This window comes from Artibeus jamaicensis, unplaced genomic scaffold (genome assembly GCF_021234435.1).
Source record: "Artibeus jamaicensis isolate MK-2021 breed Jamaican fruit bat unplaced genomic scaffold, CSHL_Jam_final scaffold_1964, whole genome shotgun sequence".
Classification (NCBI taxonomy): domain Eukaryota; kingdom Metazoa; phylum Chordata; class Mammalia; order Chiroptera; family Phyllostomidae; genus Artibeus; species Artibeus jamaicensis.
This window is the reverse complement of record NW_026522030.1, coordinates 37452554-37469722: the sequence shown is the minus strand read 5'-3', so window position 1 is coordinate 37469722 and position 17169 is coordinate 37452554. Positions and strand designations below refer to the sequence as shown.

Genomic DNA, 17169 nt, shown 5'->3' with positions numbered 1-17169 from the left:
ACTTATAGGATGCACACATAGTACCTTCAGCTCAGTGCACAACAGTAAATATTTATGAAGACACTGAGCTGAAATTCTGGGCTGTGCCTTACACATTAGGCTGATACTCACAGGTCTCTGCACGCCCACTGTTGCCCTCATGCTGAGTGTGGCTCCATAACCCTTCACCGTGACGCCCCGTTCCCCGGAAGAATCTACAGGGGATGGTGCCTGGCATCTTCTGAGCCCAAGACTTGGAGGAAGTCTCTCTGTTCATTAACCAAAGTGCAGGTGCAAATATCTTATTCTGTACCCACTGATTCTAACCATCAATTTGTTTACATCTTTGGAGGATGAAAGATAGATGTAGATAACTTACAAGATCTACCTTAATGTTAGAAAACTTGACTATTTAAAAACCTTTTAGATTTGAGGCAATATGGTAGAAAAGTTAACCTGGTTACTGTGTTATCACAGAAAAGGCATGTGCAGAAGAGCCTACATGAGCTTCCGTACAGAAACATGCATCCCGTCAGCTTCCCAGTGTAAGGAAAAAGGAGGCAACGTTGCTTTCCTGCTATAGAAAGGTGAATATAATTATATAGAGGTAAATTAATAAAGAGACAGATGAGGAAATATTTGGAGGTAGCATGGTCCTGGGAAAATGCATGGGCTTGAGCTAGACCTTGGTTTACTGGCTGTGACCTTGGATTGCTCAATTAACCTTTATGAGTCTCTGTTTCCTCCCTTATAACATGGTAATTCCCATCTGATAGGATCATTTGTCAGTTTTAAGAAGGAAGAACATATGTCAAAAATCTCGTGCCTGCAGCACAATGAATACTCATTCATTCCCTTCGAATCTTTGTTTAGTAGCAGGTGATTTGAGATGAATTCTTAAAGGTCTATGTTTATTCTCATATGATTAAAAGTATATTCATATAGAGGTTTATTAAAGAAACTACAGAGGATAATAGCAAAGTTGGAAACTTCAAGCAGAAGGTGAGAATACTTTATGCATTTCATAGAAATTTGTGATTTTTCTTAGATAATTTCAGACCAGAATATTCTTCTTCCTGAGGTAATCGGGAGATTTATAAATAATCATGAGTCTTACTGATGAGAAAAAAATCAGATCTTAATCCCAAGATTTAATATCATTTTTGGCGCTTGAGGAATGCTACATCACTTATTCTCTTATAATAAAATCAACTGTGTTTGAGACTCTCTATGCCAACTGCCTTCCTACACATATTTAGAAATTTGACTTTTTAATTTTTGGAAACTCTTCGATGTGCAAGAAAGCAAGATTTCTTCAAAACATAAGCTGTCACATAATTAAGGATGCAGTTCCATGGAAGCTTCTCTCCACAATAGGTATCTAGTTCTTTGGGGAAAAAAAAAAAACAAAAAACAAAAACAGAACAAACAAAAAAACCACCCAAAACTTTATGAACATTTGCTAGATGCTTTGCATGCATTATTGTCCAGGCTGATTGGATCACATGATTGACCCCTGGAATGATTATCATAGCTGAGAACACAGTTGGACAATGGAAGGGAAAAACCTAGAGGGACTTGGAAAAAGATGTGCCCATAGCAGTAAAGGAGGCACTCAAGAGAGTGAATCTTCTATCCAGGGTGTAGAAGTCGGTACAAGGAGGGGAGGGCAGTGGGCAGCAGGTGGGACAAGCAGCAGTGAGTATCAGGGAGGTCCAATGGGGGATGAGAGATGGGCTAACCCTCAGGAACAGCATGTTGACTGGACATCTGAAAGAGTAAGAGCTAATGTTTGTAAGAGTTTACCCTGTGCCCTTGGGCACTATGCAAAGTGTTTTCCTGATATTTTCTTGCAGCATGAATATTTAGCAGCCCCATCTTATGATGAAGAAAGTGAGTCTCAGATCAGTGACTTGCCCAGAGTGACATGATTTGTAAATGGTGTGAGTGGGATTTTAACCAACATCTGGCTGGCAGGAGATACACACACTTTTACCCAGTCCACTGTAGTGCTTCCACAGGCGGGACCCAGGCAGGCAATAAGGCATTCAGGGTATCTGGTGAGAAGGTCTTTACCTGAGTGCAGGGGATAAACTTGAGCCCTGGGAATGAAGTTGCCAGAAACAAACAAACAAACAAACAAACAAAGTAGTGTCCTTGTCTTAGACGTGCAAGGCACTAAGAGCTAAACAAGACAGAGCATTAGGCATTGGTATTAGACCTGGGTTATGAGGTTTCAGCCAGAATCACACCACGGGTAAATATGCTGAATTCCGCTTGAGATGACGATTGGTTCTGGGTGAGAGCCAGGGGGCTTAGCTGTGAGGAGCAGAACTACTGAGGCTGGGCAGCCAGGAGGAGCCCAGCCCTAAAGAGGACAAAGGTGTAGATTTCAACCTCAGCGGGTCAGTTAAGGTGAAATGAATGAAGACTGCTCTCACACCAACACGTCAGCTCTGAACCACTTTGAGAAAAAAAGGAAGGAGGCAATATAAATTTCTTACTGTCTCTGGAACAGAAAAGGACTCCTACACCTGATGATGAGAAATAATGAACAATTAACATTACCATAACAAAGCATTTACATATGTGTATTATTTTCATCAGATTCTTGCAATAATCCCATATATATGAAGTCATCTCTCACTGGAACTTTACCTTCTAAACTCTGCACAGAATGTGAAAGTTGAATACTGTCAAAGTTGCCCTGGAAAGTTCACCAAATTAATTACACACTGGTCAGTGTACATGGTTTTCTGTGTACTGTACCATTTCTATGCACGACACAGCCAGCTTTCTTTTTTGTGTTGAAATGTGTAAAACATTTCATTTAGTAGTTACTTGTATGAAATGTTTTGTCATATATATGTATTATTGCAGATGGTTTCCAGGGTTTTTTTTTTTCTGAGTACATTGAATGACTTCCTAAGTATTTTGGGGATGCGTAAATATTTTTAGGAATGTATGTGTAACAGGGCTGTACTGTTTCATTATCCCTATGTGGCAGAGAAGGAAACCGATGACACACTTAGCACATACATGATAAAGTTCTAAACCAAGGTTATACTTTGCAAATCCTGGGTGGGGTCCGCCGCACCACACGGTGTCCCCAGCACGACCATCACACCTGAAGGACAATGCATTCCTTAGCAAATCATGGGATGCCGGGAAGCCAAGAAGTTCCCTGTGACTCATGCCCAGACCACACTGCCACGGTGACGGCCTGGGGTTTAGACCTATCACCTGGCGCCTTGACTATTAGAGGTGTAGCATTTATACATTGAGATGTAGCTGTGCAGATGTGTCCAGCAATGAAATGTGACCTTCACTGAAAGAGAAAAGTTTCTTCCGTTACTGTTTTCTGATGCCTGCGTGTGACTAGAAGGCGGATGCAGGCCCTGAGGCACGTGGACCCCGATCTTGTGGCAGAGCGGTTTAATTACTGGTTTTGACCGCTCACTTACTTTTAAAACGGGTCTGTTTGGGAGTTTGTGGCCCATGACCGACCCCTTATAAAGACTTTATTATTTCCAATAAATGTCTCTCAAATAAGTTTAAATTGCCCAAGCAGCAGAATTTGAAGAGGAGCTTTCCTCCCCTCCTGTCATCATGTCACCAGCACTGCGCTAGCAAAGCTCCCCAGGCCCTGGGGCTGATGCCTCCAAGTGAACAACCCAGCCCACATGTGATCTCGGCTATTTTTTGCCTTTTGCTTATGTTTGCTTTAACATCCCTGAACCCTTGTGTTCTGTTCTTATTGGTTAAAAAAGATGTGGAAAGTGAGCATAGTCAGCAGGAATAGTGGATTGTGCACTTCGGAAAATTCTGTCCCAAAAAAGCAATGAAAACACTGGCAACAAGTGTCAAAGTCATCTTTTAAAGAACTTGAAGTTGGCCAAAGACTTGCAATATTTGGGAGTGTTTATTCAAGAAAAAGACTATCATTAAGATCAGTGAGCTCTGTGTTATTTTAACTTACTCTGTTCCCAACCTGTTCTTTACATTCATCTGGAAATTAAAGGAACCCAGATAATCAAAACAATCTTGAAAAAGACAATGCCGTTGAAGAGCTCACGTTCGCAGATTTAAAAACACAGGACAAGGCTATGGTAAGCGAGGCTGGGTGGCACTGGTCTAAAGACAGGCATGGAACAGTGGGATAGGACTGAGAGTGCAAAAATAAACCCTTATATCTATGCTCAATCAATTTTCAACAAGGGGGCCAAGAGAAGTGAATGGGCAAAAATCAACTCAGAATAGATCAAAGACCTAAATGTAAGAGCTAAAACTATAAAACTCTTAAAAGAAAGTATAGGTAATAAACCTTCATGATCTTAAATTTTATAATTGTTTCTTGGTTATTTATACCACAAGCACACATACTCAATGAAAAGATGGACAATTGGACTTCATCAAAATTAGAAAACTTTTGTACTTCAAAGGACATCATCAAAAAAATGACAAGACAACCCAACAGAATGGGGAAAAATTTCCAAATCATGTATCTGTTAAGATCTAGAGTTCAAAATATGTAGAATTTCTTATAACGCAACAATAAAAAGAAAAATAACTCAATTTTAAAGTGGGCAAAGGGATTAGACATCTCTTCAAAGAAGATGTGCAAATGACCAATAAGCACATGAAAAAATGCCATACATCATTAGTCATTAAGGAAATACAAATCAAAAGCACGATTACCTTCCAAGTTCACATCTACTAGAATGGCTACAGTTTTTTAAAAAAAGATGGGCAATAACAAGTTCACTGTATGTAGGAGGCAGAGGTGTTGGTGACAGTTACTGCAAGGGCCAAAGTTTCCCACAGCAGGTGCCTGAATTGACATGTGGAAGCAGTTGCTATTTGCACCCACTGGGTGGTTGCTGTGTTAAGAAGACTGCTAACTGGAGGTAGATCTTGGCCTTCAAACCCTTCACGGGCAAGTGAGGCTCCCCGAAGACAGCACCCTCCCTGTGCCCCACCTGTGAAGATGGTCAATAGCGGAGGGACTGCAGACTGTCAGTGTTCAGCGATAGGACTTGGGCACTTGCCACAGAAACAAGGATCCTGGCTAGGGCAAAACGTGTGGGAGAAGGGGAGAAGGACATCAAGCAAAGCGGAGGGGCCTTTCAGGGCTGGAGAGAGTTTAGTGTTGGGGAGCCCAAAATGCAAGGGGTGGAGTGGATGGCCACATGATGGAAGTCGGCAGTTTTGATACTGCCATCGAATGTGCAGCCTCTGAGCAAGCTTGAGAGTCTGCCCGCCAGAAAGGCAGTGAGTGGGCCCTGGGACCCACAGGCGGATCGAGTCACTGCTCTGGGAAGCCCAGGACCAGAGCTGGACTTGGAAGGCTCAGGTTAGGGTTCTTGGCTCCAATCCTTTTTTTTTTTTTCCATGAAAATGCTGTTCTACATCCTGGTGTAGCCAGCGGATTACCACTTGTCAGCATTAGGAAGGTAGGCGGAGAGAGGACAAGGGAAGGGAAGAGGGATGGAGAGAGAAAAGGAAAGGTGAAGGGGGAGGAGAGAGTGGGAATGGGCAGGAGCAGGTGGAAGAGAAGGGAATGTGGATTGCTCATTCCCGGGTTCCCACAGCTTTCCAAGCCCCATCCCACATGTTTTGCATGTGCTTCTCATTTAGTTATCAGAACTGAGATTTGCTCATAGAAGAGTCTGAGACTCTTAAGGAGAGTCTTATTCCTAATAAAAAATTAGGTTACAGTGCACTTTTTCTGTCTAGGCCCCAGGATCTGAGGGAACCAAATCAATTCAATCTACTCCAGTGATGCACGTTAAATGCAGACTGAGGCATTAGGTATGAAGGGAAGCTATGGAAGGAGAAGATTGAGTTTACTCCAGTCTCGGGTATTTCCCTTGCTCATGCTGTTGCTCCAGATTCTGAAGCATGTTAGCCGGGGCTCGAAAACTCACATGGCTGTGGGGACCAGGAAGCTGAACGAAGCGTGCTAAGTGGGCCTGGCATAACATAACAACAGGAAAAGACACTGGGCTTCGGTGTCAGGAGGTAACAGGGAGTAGGAGGAATTATCACAAAACGGAGCCTACACGCCACCTCTGATGAGGTGGCACTACTCGGCGCTAGCATGTTGCTGTCACGTGTCATACGTAAGTGGCCTCAGTGTTGCTGGACCTTCTAATTTTTCACAAGAGGGCAGAGATCTAATGATCAGGCAACAATCAGGGGGCTAACAGAATGCACCTGCACGTTGCGTCCGCCCTCAGATTCACTCCACAGTTATGGAGTTGCCTGAGCTGCCGTAGAAGCTTGACCCCTTCCCTGTGCTCCTTTCTCTTTCCAGGCCATTACATTTACGTGGATGCCTCCTTTGCCAAGCCGGGAGAGAAAGCCCTGCTGCTAAGTCCTGACCTGCAGGCTGAGGAATGGAGCTGCCTCCGCCTGGTCTACCAGATAACCGTGTCTTCAGGGTCACCGTCAGATCCCAGTCGGCTGAACCTCTACCTGAGATATGAGGATGAAAGCTTCGACCGCTTGCTTTGGTCCACTAATGAACCTTCAGACAGCTGGCTCATAGCCAGCCTGGATTTACAAAACAGTTCCAAGATATTCAAGGCAGGTGGAATTTGGGAGGAAGGTCCAGGGCTTTTCTGTGGCTCTGTGCTGTTCTGAGGTCTTCAGAAAACGGCTGCCATTGAAGTTAGTTATCTCCGGTATTAGGGTGTGATGTTTTATAGGAGATGCCTCAGAGAAGAATATCAAAAATGGAAATTAATATTTTGTTTATTCCTTAGAAGAGCTTCTTCCCAGGTTTCTTTTCTGTCTCTTTAAATGGGACGTCAGTACAAATCCAAATGAGGCTTAAACCAACCTCTTCAATGGAAATTTATTTTCTAATGTGCTTTAAAGGAGCATTCTCATTTCTTACAATTTTGTTTCATTCTTCTAAGTTGTGTGTGGTGTATGTTTATGTTATCTTCCTAATGGTTTGTTTGCTACACATTTTAAAACAAACCATTAACCATAGTAAAAGGAAAAATAAAATACTTCGAAGGAGGAAAACTACTTAAAGGACGTGCTCTGATTCCTTTTCAAAGATGGAAGTTGTTCCATCAGAACAACTAAAAAAAGAAAGGTAGCAAATGCAAGATGAAGACGAATGCTCATTGAAGTAGAGGAAGAGGGAGGACTTGATTCAGTCGGCCACAGAGTGCGCCATTTAGAGAGAATACGTCACTGAGGATACGATGGAGGCTTCATGAAAATGTTCTCCCTTCCTAATTCCCTTTCCAATTTCCCATCCCATTCCATTTCTTTAGAAAGAGTTGAAATACGATGCTCTCCTCTACCCCTGTCCGCTGGGAGCCCCTCTGCATCAGGGCGAGTAGAGGGAAGGAGCACTGGGGTCTCAGTTCCTTATTTCACAACATCCTCTCAACTGTTTATCACACACAAATTTTAACAGTTTGAAATATGCAACCAACATAGTTGCAAAATATTGAGCTAACATCGCCTAAGGAAAAGCAAATACTTTCAGAAACAGAACTAAATGTGGACCATAACAGTGCTTGAAATCAGACACATCATTGTCATGCTTCTGCCTGTGCTTGTGTACAATTTTCAACAATATATTTAGTAGAAACTGCAAGTTAATTGTTTGGAGCCTCCATCTCATGTGACGATTTAACATCACTAGTCAGATTATGTTTCCCACCTCCTCCTCCGGGATTTTTTTTTCCCTCCGAAGCATCTGTCCTCTGATCCTGGCCATTCTCAGAATGGATTTCCCCCGAGACACAAGCTCCCCTGTGCACCCACAGCCAGGTGGTGTTACCAAAGGCACCGCCACAGGTGGCGCTTGGCACAAGGATGGAAGACAGCTGACTCCGAGCTTTGATTGGACATCCTGCTCCTCTCCAGGTTCTAAGTATACTGTACACACCCACCCACACACACTGTTTTAACAAACTCTATCATGAAATTGGTATCCAATTTCAATTAGCTGAGACAAACAGTCTCCTTTTGCCTTGAATTGCTGAACAGCTCCCGACTAATAGCTGAGATACTGAACCGAGGAAACATGGCATTTTGAAGTCTAACGCCCCTTCCCCCATGTGTTGCGCAGATTTTAATTGAAGGTGTGCTGGGACAGGGAAACAAAGCCAGCATCGCACTCTTTGAAATCAAGATGACGACCGGCTACTGTATTGGTAAGTGGGTCTCACTTTTGTTGCATCAGAATGTGAATCTTTCCCTAAAATCCCCACTGGCCAGAGGGTATTTTGAACCCATCCTAAAGACAAAGTATTTTGACAAATGCACTGCGTTCTGCATAGTAGTTAAAATTCTTTGCCAGGTTCACTAGGATAGTATATTTTGTTTCCCTGTCTTTAGCATAGGAAGGCTCGTTAGAATTTGCCTGGACTGACTGGATTGATGAAAGAAAAGTAGATGTAGCAACTGCGAAACCTGAGTTGCTGTCTTAACCTCAATATATTCTAATACAAATAGTTTGCTGTTTGCAGTGAACTAAGTTTCTGTTGCTTTTGCCTGAAGAGCAGGCATCGTATGACCTCCTTTCCTCACTTTACTTGATTGCTCTCTGGCACCTCATTGCTCCTGTCTTTATAATCACTGTTGTCTCTGAAATTCCACTTGAGCTGGGTTGGCTGGGTGCCTTTATGAGCCAGCTTCTGAGAGGGAGTAAAGAGAAGACCTAGTCCATGTTCTGTGGCTGCTCACCATCTATTTGTCTACCCCTGAAGCTATTTCTCCATATGGTAAATACTACCAGAGAAGAACCGGCTATGCTGTGGAGGTGCAGGGGTGAGGAGAGGAAATTGGAGAGGTCGGAATTCAGGAGATGCATTTGATCTGGGGTTTCCGGAAGGAGTAGCACTTAATAAGTCAAGGTGCTGGACAGGAAGACTCAAGTGGGGAGAAAGCACAGGGCCTGCTCAGGCAGAGGCAAGAAACTAAGTGGGGAGTTTGAAGTGAGAATCAGAACTGTGAAGGGTGTTTGTTAGGGAAGAGTCTGGGTCCAGCCGCAGAGCTTGGGTTAATGAGTCCTGTGGTTGGGAGGCGCTAGAGCCCAGTGTGCAGGGGCGGGGCCTGCAACTGTGGTTTTCAGATGGTGACTGGCTGCCACATGGAAAATGGAGTTAGAAACAAGGAAAATATGTAAGAGATGGGAAAGACCGTAGAAAGTGATTGTGACCTTACAAAGGAGACATAATGAAGATCTCAAATTGGAGTTGGTAATGGAATAGGGGAAAAGCGATAGATTTGAACATTTTTTCAGTATCAACAGTAAGTACTTAGAAATTGCTTGGCTGTCAGAGAAGAGTCAAAGGCTATTCTGAACACAAAACAGCCTTTGCTAATTCCCTGACTTTTACTTCTCTGTTTTGACCTTCCAATGATGATGCTAATGCAAGTAAAGAAAACAGACTAAGAATGTGACCATTTGCTGAAGATACAGTGAGTTCAGACACAAACTCCCTCACTTGACCTTCCTATAGCTCCTGTGTGGTGGCTGCATGTTAACCCATGCAGGACAGCTGTCAGGCACTCCTGGCAGAGCGCCACCTGCTGGCTCAGTCAACTCACTGAGCACCACAGCCTCTGTTTTATCACCTGTAAAATGGGAGTAAAATGCTTCGCTCATAGGATTATCGTGGGGACTAATGAGAACAGGAATATGAAGGTGATTCACATGGTGCTGGACAATCAAAAAGTGTTTATTTCTTCAAGTCACTTGATGGCTTCTGGTTTGTTTACAAAACCAAAGGAGAGTCAATACTTTTATCTTGTTAAATTTATGCATACACTCACATATTTTTTTTTCTGTGTACCATCTTTGATTCTCACAGTTTGTTATCTGGGAAATGAGGTTAATAATAGTATCTACCTCATGTGATTGTTTTGAGGATTAAATAAGTCAATTCCTATAAAGTGCTCAGAGTAGTGCCTGGCACATTGAGGGATATTCTGCTTTTTATTTTACTCTGCAGTCATCCTCGGCACTGAGTGTTAGCATTGGTTAGCAGATGCTGCAGTGGAAAAGTTGCTAACGAAAATCTTAAAATGTTTCAGAGCTTGCTAATGTAAAAACACATTGATTACCATATCAGTCCAGGTCCCGGCAGGAAAGTGGAAACAGAGGGTATATTCAACCAACGTAATTTGAGGCCAGTTCAGCAAAGAACTACAAAGGTGTCAGTGAGCAGAGGAGACTGGCGAAGGGGTAGTGTTGTAAGCCAGGACTAGTAACTGATACTCATGCATGGCGACCTACCATCTTTAGATCTGGAGGGATACCAGAACGTGGAGGTAGTAGCTATGTGGCAAGAACTACTTGACAAGGGCTTTGTCCCCAGTAGAGGGACACAGTCAACCCATGGTGACCTGGCAGGCAGGGAGGGTACTAGAGGAATAAACAGTCCCAACTTCATTCTCTTCCCATCTCCCACTGGTCGAATCCAACAGGCAGCCGGGAAGCAGGGGAGTCCATGGATGTAACTTGGGGAGTTCACGGATGTCCAGAGATCAACCTGTGGAGGGCAGAGTGGGTGAAATAGGGGTGGGGTGGATCTGAAGGGGCCAATGGGAGGTGACCAGCACAACCACAGTTTATATTTTTCATTGATGACTACAGTAGTCAGTAGAAGCACTGGCTTGTGAGTTTCTTGTTCCTACTAAAGAAGTCTATTGACTGGGAACAATTTATCCATGCAACTATGTCAACACCACTAAAAAGGGGACGGGGTTTCTTTATCTTGTGTCTCATCTCTACTCAGTAGCTGCAGAAGGACCTTGAGCTTAAGATATGCCTGTCCTGCCTATTCTATCTAACTGGGTTCTTGTTTACAAGAAAAGGAGAGGATTTTAGCATTCAGAAAGATGCCTCTCAGCTTTGGGTATTTGACCACCATCAGGAGAGAAGTTGATGGAAGAATGGGCTACCAGATACAAGAAAAGGTGGACAATAAAGTTCTTGGAACTAAGAGCATAGCCCTAAATGGTGCTTTTAAACAAGATGGCTGATAAAAATGTCTGGCTTGTACCAAGCCCCAGCCAAGCACATGACGCTGCGTGGGGAGCTGTCCCACTTACAACTTTCACATGTGCAGGAATTCAGGCTAAGGGAGGTAGCGGTCACTGCACACAAGAGGGCCAGTAAGCAGGAGAACCATAGTCTAGAGGGGCAATGAGGAGTCACAGTCTCGATTCATTATAGGCTGGCTCTCTCTTCTTGACCAATACTGCCCAGGGGTCCTGGTTCCCCTGGACAAAGGGAGTGAGAAACATATTTTAAGATCTAAGAGCACACTCTGCAGCAAGTGCGGGTATACCCAGGTGCGACTATATCTCCATGAGGTGTGTTTTACTTCTCTTCTGCTAGAATGTGACTTTGAAGAAAATCATCTCTGTGGCTTCGTGAACCGCTGGAACCCCAACGTGAACTGGTTTGTCGGAGGAGGAACTAGTAGGAATTCCCACTCCATTCTCCCTCAGGATCACACCCTCAAGAACGAGCTGGGTGAGTGAGATGCAAATAGACTCCTTTCCCCGAGGGTAACTGCTTCTGCCACCTCTTCCCACCCTCTGCATTGGCCGAACTGTGGCTCTGTCAACAGAGAAGGGAGGAGAGAGGAGGGTGAGTAGGGCCCTCCGGGAAGTCTGGTAGGAGAGTGGGGAAGCATAAGCTGTCCAATAAAGACAAAGTGCAGAGGTGAGAGCTATAGCTAAGAGAAGGGCCACCTAGTTAAAGGCTGTTCTTCACCCAGGCTTGGTCTTGATATTTTCACATTTCCATTCTTATGCTTTACTGTCTTGCCTCTTTGCTGTCAGTGTTTCTTATTTCTAAAGACAAAGCTGGAATAATCTTAGGATACTTTTCACACAAAATAGATCAAATGATGGGAATATCCTCAAGAACATCCTCAGTGGCCCTGAGGTGAGTGAAGACCCAGGATGAATCCTGAATGTGGTGTGCAGCGCAGCCCCCTAGTGGCCACAGGGACTAGTTCTCTAGGGAAAATTTGACCTTGAGGAGAAATCTGCCACAGAAGGGAGACCAGGGCAAGGTAGAATAAGAGAACAAAATAAAGCCCCAGAAACTATTTCTTTAGTTCCATCTAGGATCACTTACATAAGGAGTTTGAATTGAAAAAGACAAAATCATTTTACTTCCTTCTTTTAAAAGTAAGGCACTTTGGGAAATGACAAAAGATGGAGCTTTCCATGTGTGTATCTGTATCTTGGCCCTAAAGACCCAGATCCCACCTCCACTGATGGTTGCCATAGGAACCACACTAGAAACCAGTGTTATGTGTGGAGTGACTGATAACCAACAGTGACAAATTAATCCATAAATCTGCAGGAATATTTTAAAAGACAATTGGGTTCATCAAAACGATAAATGTCACCACCTCTTAACATCCTTGTTTGAATGAATAAAGCAACTAACGATCTCTTGGAGTTCCAAAAAGAAATTTTTTCTTCATTTATGGGGTAAGCTAATTTTGGGATTTTTTTTTTGCCATTTTTAGAATGTAGTCCAGGAGTACAGCAAATCTTGAAAGACTAATGCATTAAACTTGCAGTAGTCCTTGGTGTCATTTCTCAGAGGTACAATTGTAAGTATGGGGAAGTGTTAAAGAACTTTTTCCAGTCAAACATTAGTTGCTAGGTCAGATCTTCTGGGTAACCGATCTAATGATTAGATCATTAGACTTCTGGGTCATGATCTAATGATTACTTATTCAGGGCATCGTTTTTCATCCTCACTGAAGGTGAGGACCAGTTGGCTGGGGTGCGCACACTTCTTGGGAGAGGCAGCAGAGCTGTGAACTACTGTCAAACCACTCATTTGACTCTGTAACCTGAACGTAATCCATCCTTTGAAGAATGCATCCCTCTCATCCTTGCTCACTCTCATTTGTGACCAGAGACTGGGACCATGCTTGTGTCAACAAGCAACAGAGAAGGAGGCGAGGCTGGGAGTCCTGACGCCCGTGCCCCAGATGCGGGAGTCAGGTGCTGCGTCACTGTGGGCATCAGTACTTTCGTATTACTCTTCACTCCTCAGAGTCTTCACCGGCCAGTTCGCCAAAGAGAAATTACTTAACTGTTCTTTCTTCACCTAAGACTGTATATCAAAATCTCCAAATTCCTCATCCATTGAGATCTATTTTAAATGTTTTGGGTCCCTCCTGAGTACTCACAAGCACTCTGCATTGGCATTAGAAGAAAGAATAAAGGAGTTCTAAAGGGCAGAAGGGGTTAGAAAAAGAGGACCTGGCTTTTCTAATATCTTAACCGGCAGGTGTTCTACTGTCTGTATCAAGGGATAGGCGTAACGACGCTGTCATCCCTGAAGAGGCCAGGACTCGGTGGCAGGGCACGGCCATCCCTGCCCTCGGCACCTGCTTCTCTCCTCCCCTGCTCCCCCTCCCCCTCTCATCTTCCCATCACCATTTCCTGTCTCTCACCTTCTTCCTCTGCTATCCTTAGATACCGCCCCCAGGCAGGCAGCTTTGCCCACCACCGTTGCTTAGTCTCTTAATGTCAGTACCAAGTCTTAATGTAGTTGCTGACCCTGGGCCTGAAAGGAAGAAATCTACGAAGACTTTTTACCTCCCTTCCAGCAATCCACTGCATTGTACAGTCAGTCCAGTCAGAGCTTGGACACCGGAATGAGGCTTCTTCATTCATCGCTCACTCACTCATTCATGCAACACACACACAATAAGTATTTTTTATATGTCAGACATTCTTGCATATCCTGGTGTTGCAAAAACAGTCACCGGCCCCAAAGAGATCACAGGAACAAACTTTTCCAAAGTGTTGTCCCTAGAACACCCATTATTGAGGATAATAATCGTTATAGGAGGGAAGAGGGGCTATATTTGTATGTGGTCGAATAAACGGGGGAACTTTGAACTAAAAAAATTAACACTTTTCTTTGTTTTTAGGACTTCTTAGTGCCTTTAATATAGTTTTATATTTATATATTATGGAACTTCTCAAATTATTCAAATATCAAAATTCTGTGTAAACATTCACAGTGACATGTGATCAACAGAGGTACAAAATCAATGACAAAGGGCCAGAAAAGTGAAGGGCCCCCTTGAATTTGAGGTGCCGGGAAGGCTTTGTAGAGGAAGTAATGTCAGAACTGGAATTTGCCAGGTGAATAAGAAGACAAGTGCAGCGTGCGCAGAGGTGTGTGGGCGTGAGAGTGGACGGGGTATTAGGTGGTCAGGAGTACTGAGAACGGGGGGTGTGTGATGACAGCGAGTAGACCCCAGACCTGAGGTTAAGTTCCTGCTGCTAAATGTAGGCAGGATGCCTCCTCCAATCCGCTCTGCTGCTTCGCCCCAGCTTCTCTGCAGCTCCTTGACAGACGTTTTGTCCAAACATTAGCCAAACGTCCCTCTCATTCCCACCCCATGCACACACATAGGTGCCTGCTCACACGCACACACTCACACTCATTCACACTTCTCACACCTGGGCTCCTTGGTAAGACTTTCCCCCATATAAGATGGGGTTAAAACGATGAGTTCTAAAGATGTTTAAATACTTTATTTGAAAAACAAATAAAATATTTGTTTCTCTGCTCCTCTGACTCAAAGGTTTGACCAAGATCACTCTTAAAAAAAAAAAAGAAAGAAACACCCTCCAATGTTCTAAATAAGAGAGAGGCTGCCTTTCTTACTGCTTTTCCTTCCACGGGGTGTATTGATTTTTCCTTGAGCTCTATCAGTTTGGGTGGCAAAGGAAAGATTAAGTGGTTCAGATGTCTGCCCACGGCAGCAGGTTTTGCTCTATACAAATTCATCTCATGTTCATTCATATACTGGAAGCAGTTTTTACTTTTGCTTCCTGCTAAAAACTGCAAAGGCAAACAGTGAGGGGCCAGAAGAGCTGTGTGCTTGCTCAGAAATTTTAGTGCCTCTGAGAGGTTGAAGGAAGTCTTCCCAGGAGGGCTCTGGCCTTTGTGTTGTGGAGAACGGAACAGTGAAGGTAATATCTGAAAAATAAGAGGTAGATGCAAATTTCCCTTTATTCGGCTGAGGGTTCATGACAGTTAGCCCCAAACGGTGAGTCAGGTTTTTCGGATGAGCATCCGGTCTCCACATTCTTGTCTGGTGATGAAAATGGCTACGAGACGCACCAAGAATTGTGGTGGGACATATTTGGGATATCGGAGGGGTGGGAATATCATCTGCTGTCGCTTACTCAATTCTGATTCATTACATAAGGATTTTTAAAAATATTTTATGAAGTGAAACAAACATCTTTCAGGCAGTAACCTACTGACAGACCATCACTATTTTCTACCTGCCTTAGCAAAAAAGAAGATAATTGCTGGAAAAATAATGAGGGAAATCTATTTCCTTGCTGAAATTTTAAAAATTAAATCTACCCATAATGCTACTCTACAAAGAGCTGACCAAGGGTTCAAAACCTAAAATAAGGTCAGAATTATTTTGTTCCATTGAAGACCCCGAGATGAATGAGTCATCCTTCCATAACTCACGACATGTTTCTCGTTTCAGTTCGGATTGAGCTCAAGCCTCATCCTAACAGCACCTATTCATTCGCTGTCTACACTGATCCCTGTGGTTCATTGCCTAAGGGCTCAGCATGGAGGCAGATTTATTCATTTTCTTCCCATTGCCTTGGTGCAAGCTCTTCTGGATCTCCTTTCTCTGTCCTTGGGTGACCTACCATTTTCCTTTTAAAGGATTAAGTTCATTAGAAAAGTGCACTTTATTCTTCATCTGACAGTTCCTTTAACTTGTGGAGGTTGCACCAGTAACCACTGTTCCTGTAATTATGAAGGAAAGAAAAAGAACAATAAAGGATTAAATTCAGTCAATTCAAAATTTGAAAATCTCATCCAATTCAAACCTTCCCCTGGGCCAGAGCACAGCAGAGCGGTGGAGAGAGCGTTTGTGCTTTATTTCTTCGTACTTCTCCCCTCTGTGGTGCTGCCCCTGGCTCCTCCAGGCAGGGGGAGGCAGGATGAGGATGGAACAGAAAGGGAATGGAAGGCTCTATGTGACCAGAGCTGTTTAATGTGGAACTGATGCCCTTTGTACTACAGGAGGCCAAATGCTAGCCATTTCTCTCATGGCCGATGGAGAACCCCACTTCACTATTCCCAAACAGGCGTGATGCACCCTCTGTGAATCCCCTTTAGCACCTATAAGTAGTGGTACACCCAGCCAGTCCCTTTCTGTTGGAGTTACCGCCCTGCGTGCAGTTCTTTTGAGAAGAGGCCTTCAAGGCACCCTAGCCCAGCAATTGTCTGAGTTGCCCACTTTGACTCTAGAAGGACAGCTCACTGGCAACAAAATCCTTTCTGTCCATTCTGCTCTGCCCTGGGTCCCTCCTACAGCCATCTTGCCTTTAGATCTATGCAGTCAAGAGTCAGACACTAGCCTCTGAGCCCCACAAACCCCAGTTATCACTCGTCAAGTTCTCCCAGTAACTCTCACCATCCTCCTCTGGTGGCCCAAGGCAATCACAGAATTTCTGCAAGCAAGGGCAGGGCTGTGGTTAGATGGAATTTCCTTCTTCCACCCTAACTGCAAGTGGTTCCCTTAAGTCTCCTCCCTTGGATCAGGGTAAGAATAGGAACACACTCCCTCCCCTTCCCTTAGCTGGGAGGGGCTTGGTCAACAGGAAACACATGGCAGGTCAGCTCCTGACAACTTGCTTCAAAGCATCTCTGTCTGCAGTCTCTCTGATCCCTCTCTGGTCTTGTCCTGTTGAATATATACAGGCTGGAGGGGACAGATGGGCTAAAGCTGGCAGAGCTGGCTCAGCTGCCAGGGCTGCCTCAATGCAGCATATTCTACGTGGATGGTCTGCACTGCTCTTTGGAAAACAGATGTACTTGTCAGCCATTGTTCTTGGCATTGAGCAGGGGCTAGGAGAAGTTCCACTTCACATTCATTTAAATTTTGGCCGTCCTTGAAAGCTGTATAAAAAGACTAGAATCTGACCCTATTATTGTTAAATTCACCCAAACCCATAGAACTAAAGGTTCATGAAGAAAACTCTTCATGGACTCATAGACCAGGGGAACAGGCACAATAACCTGCTACCTTAGGTTGCTGTCTCCTCCCAGTGGCAGAGACCACTGGGTGTTTCCAGCTGGCACACGTTTCTGCAGACCAAGCTTTCCCCTTTACCCAG

The 17169-nt window shown here is 44.1% G+C and overlaps 1 protein-coding gene across 2 annotated transcripts in view; it reads left to right on the top strand.

Annotated features, from left to right (window-relative positions):
- The window catches only part of MAMDC2 (MAM domain containing 2), a 129594-nt gene that overhangs the window by 51217 nt on the left and 61208 nt on the right, over window positions 1–17169 (top strand). For both annotated transcript variants that reach the window (XM_037157606.2, XM_037157607.2), the window contains exons 3-5: window positions 6296–6567; window positions 8078–8162; window positions 11357–11494. In XM_037157606.2, coding sequence (XP_037013501.2) covers window positions 6296–6567; window positions 8078–8162; window positions 11357–11494 — 495 coding nt within the window. The remainder of the gene's footprint in view (window positions 1–6295; window positions 6568–8077; window positions 8163–11356; window positions 11495–17169) is intronic.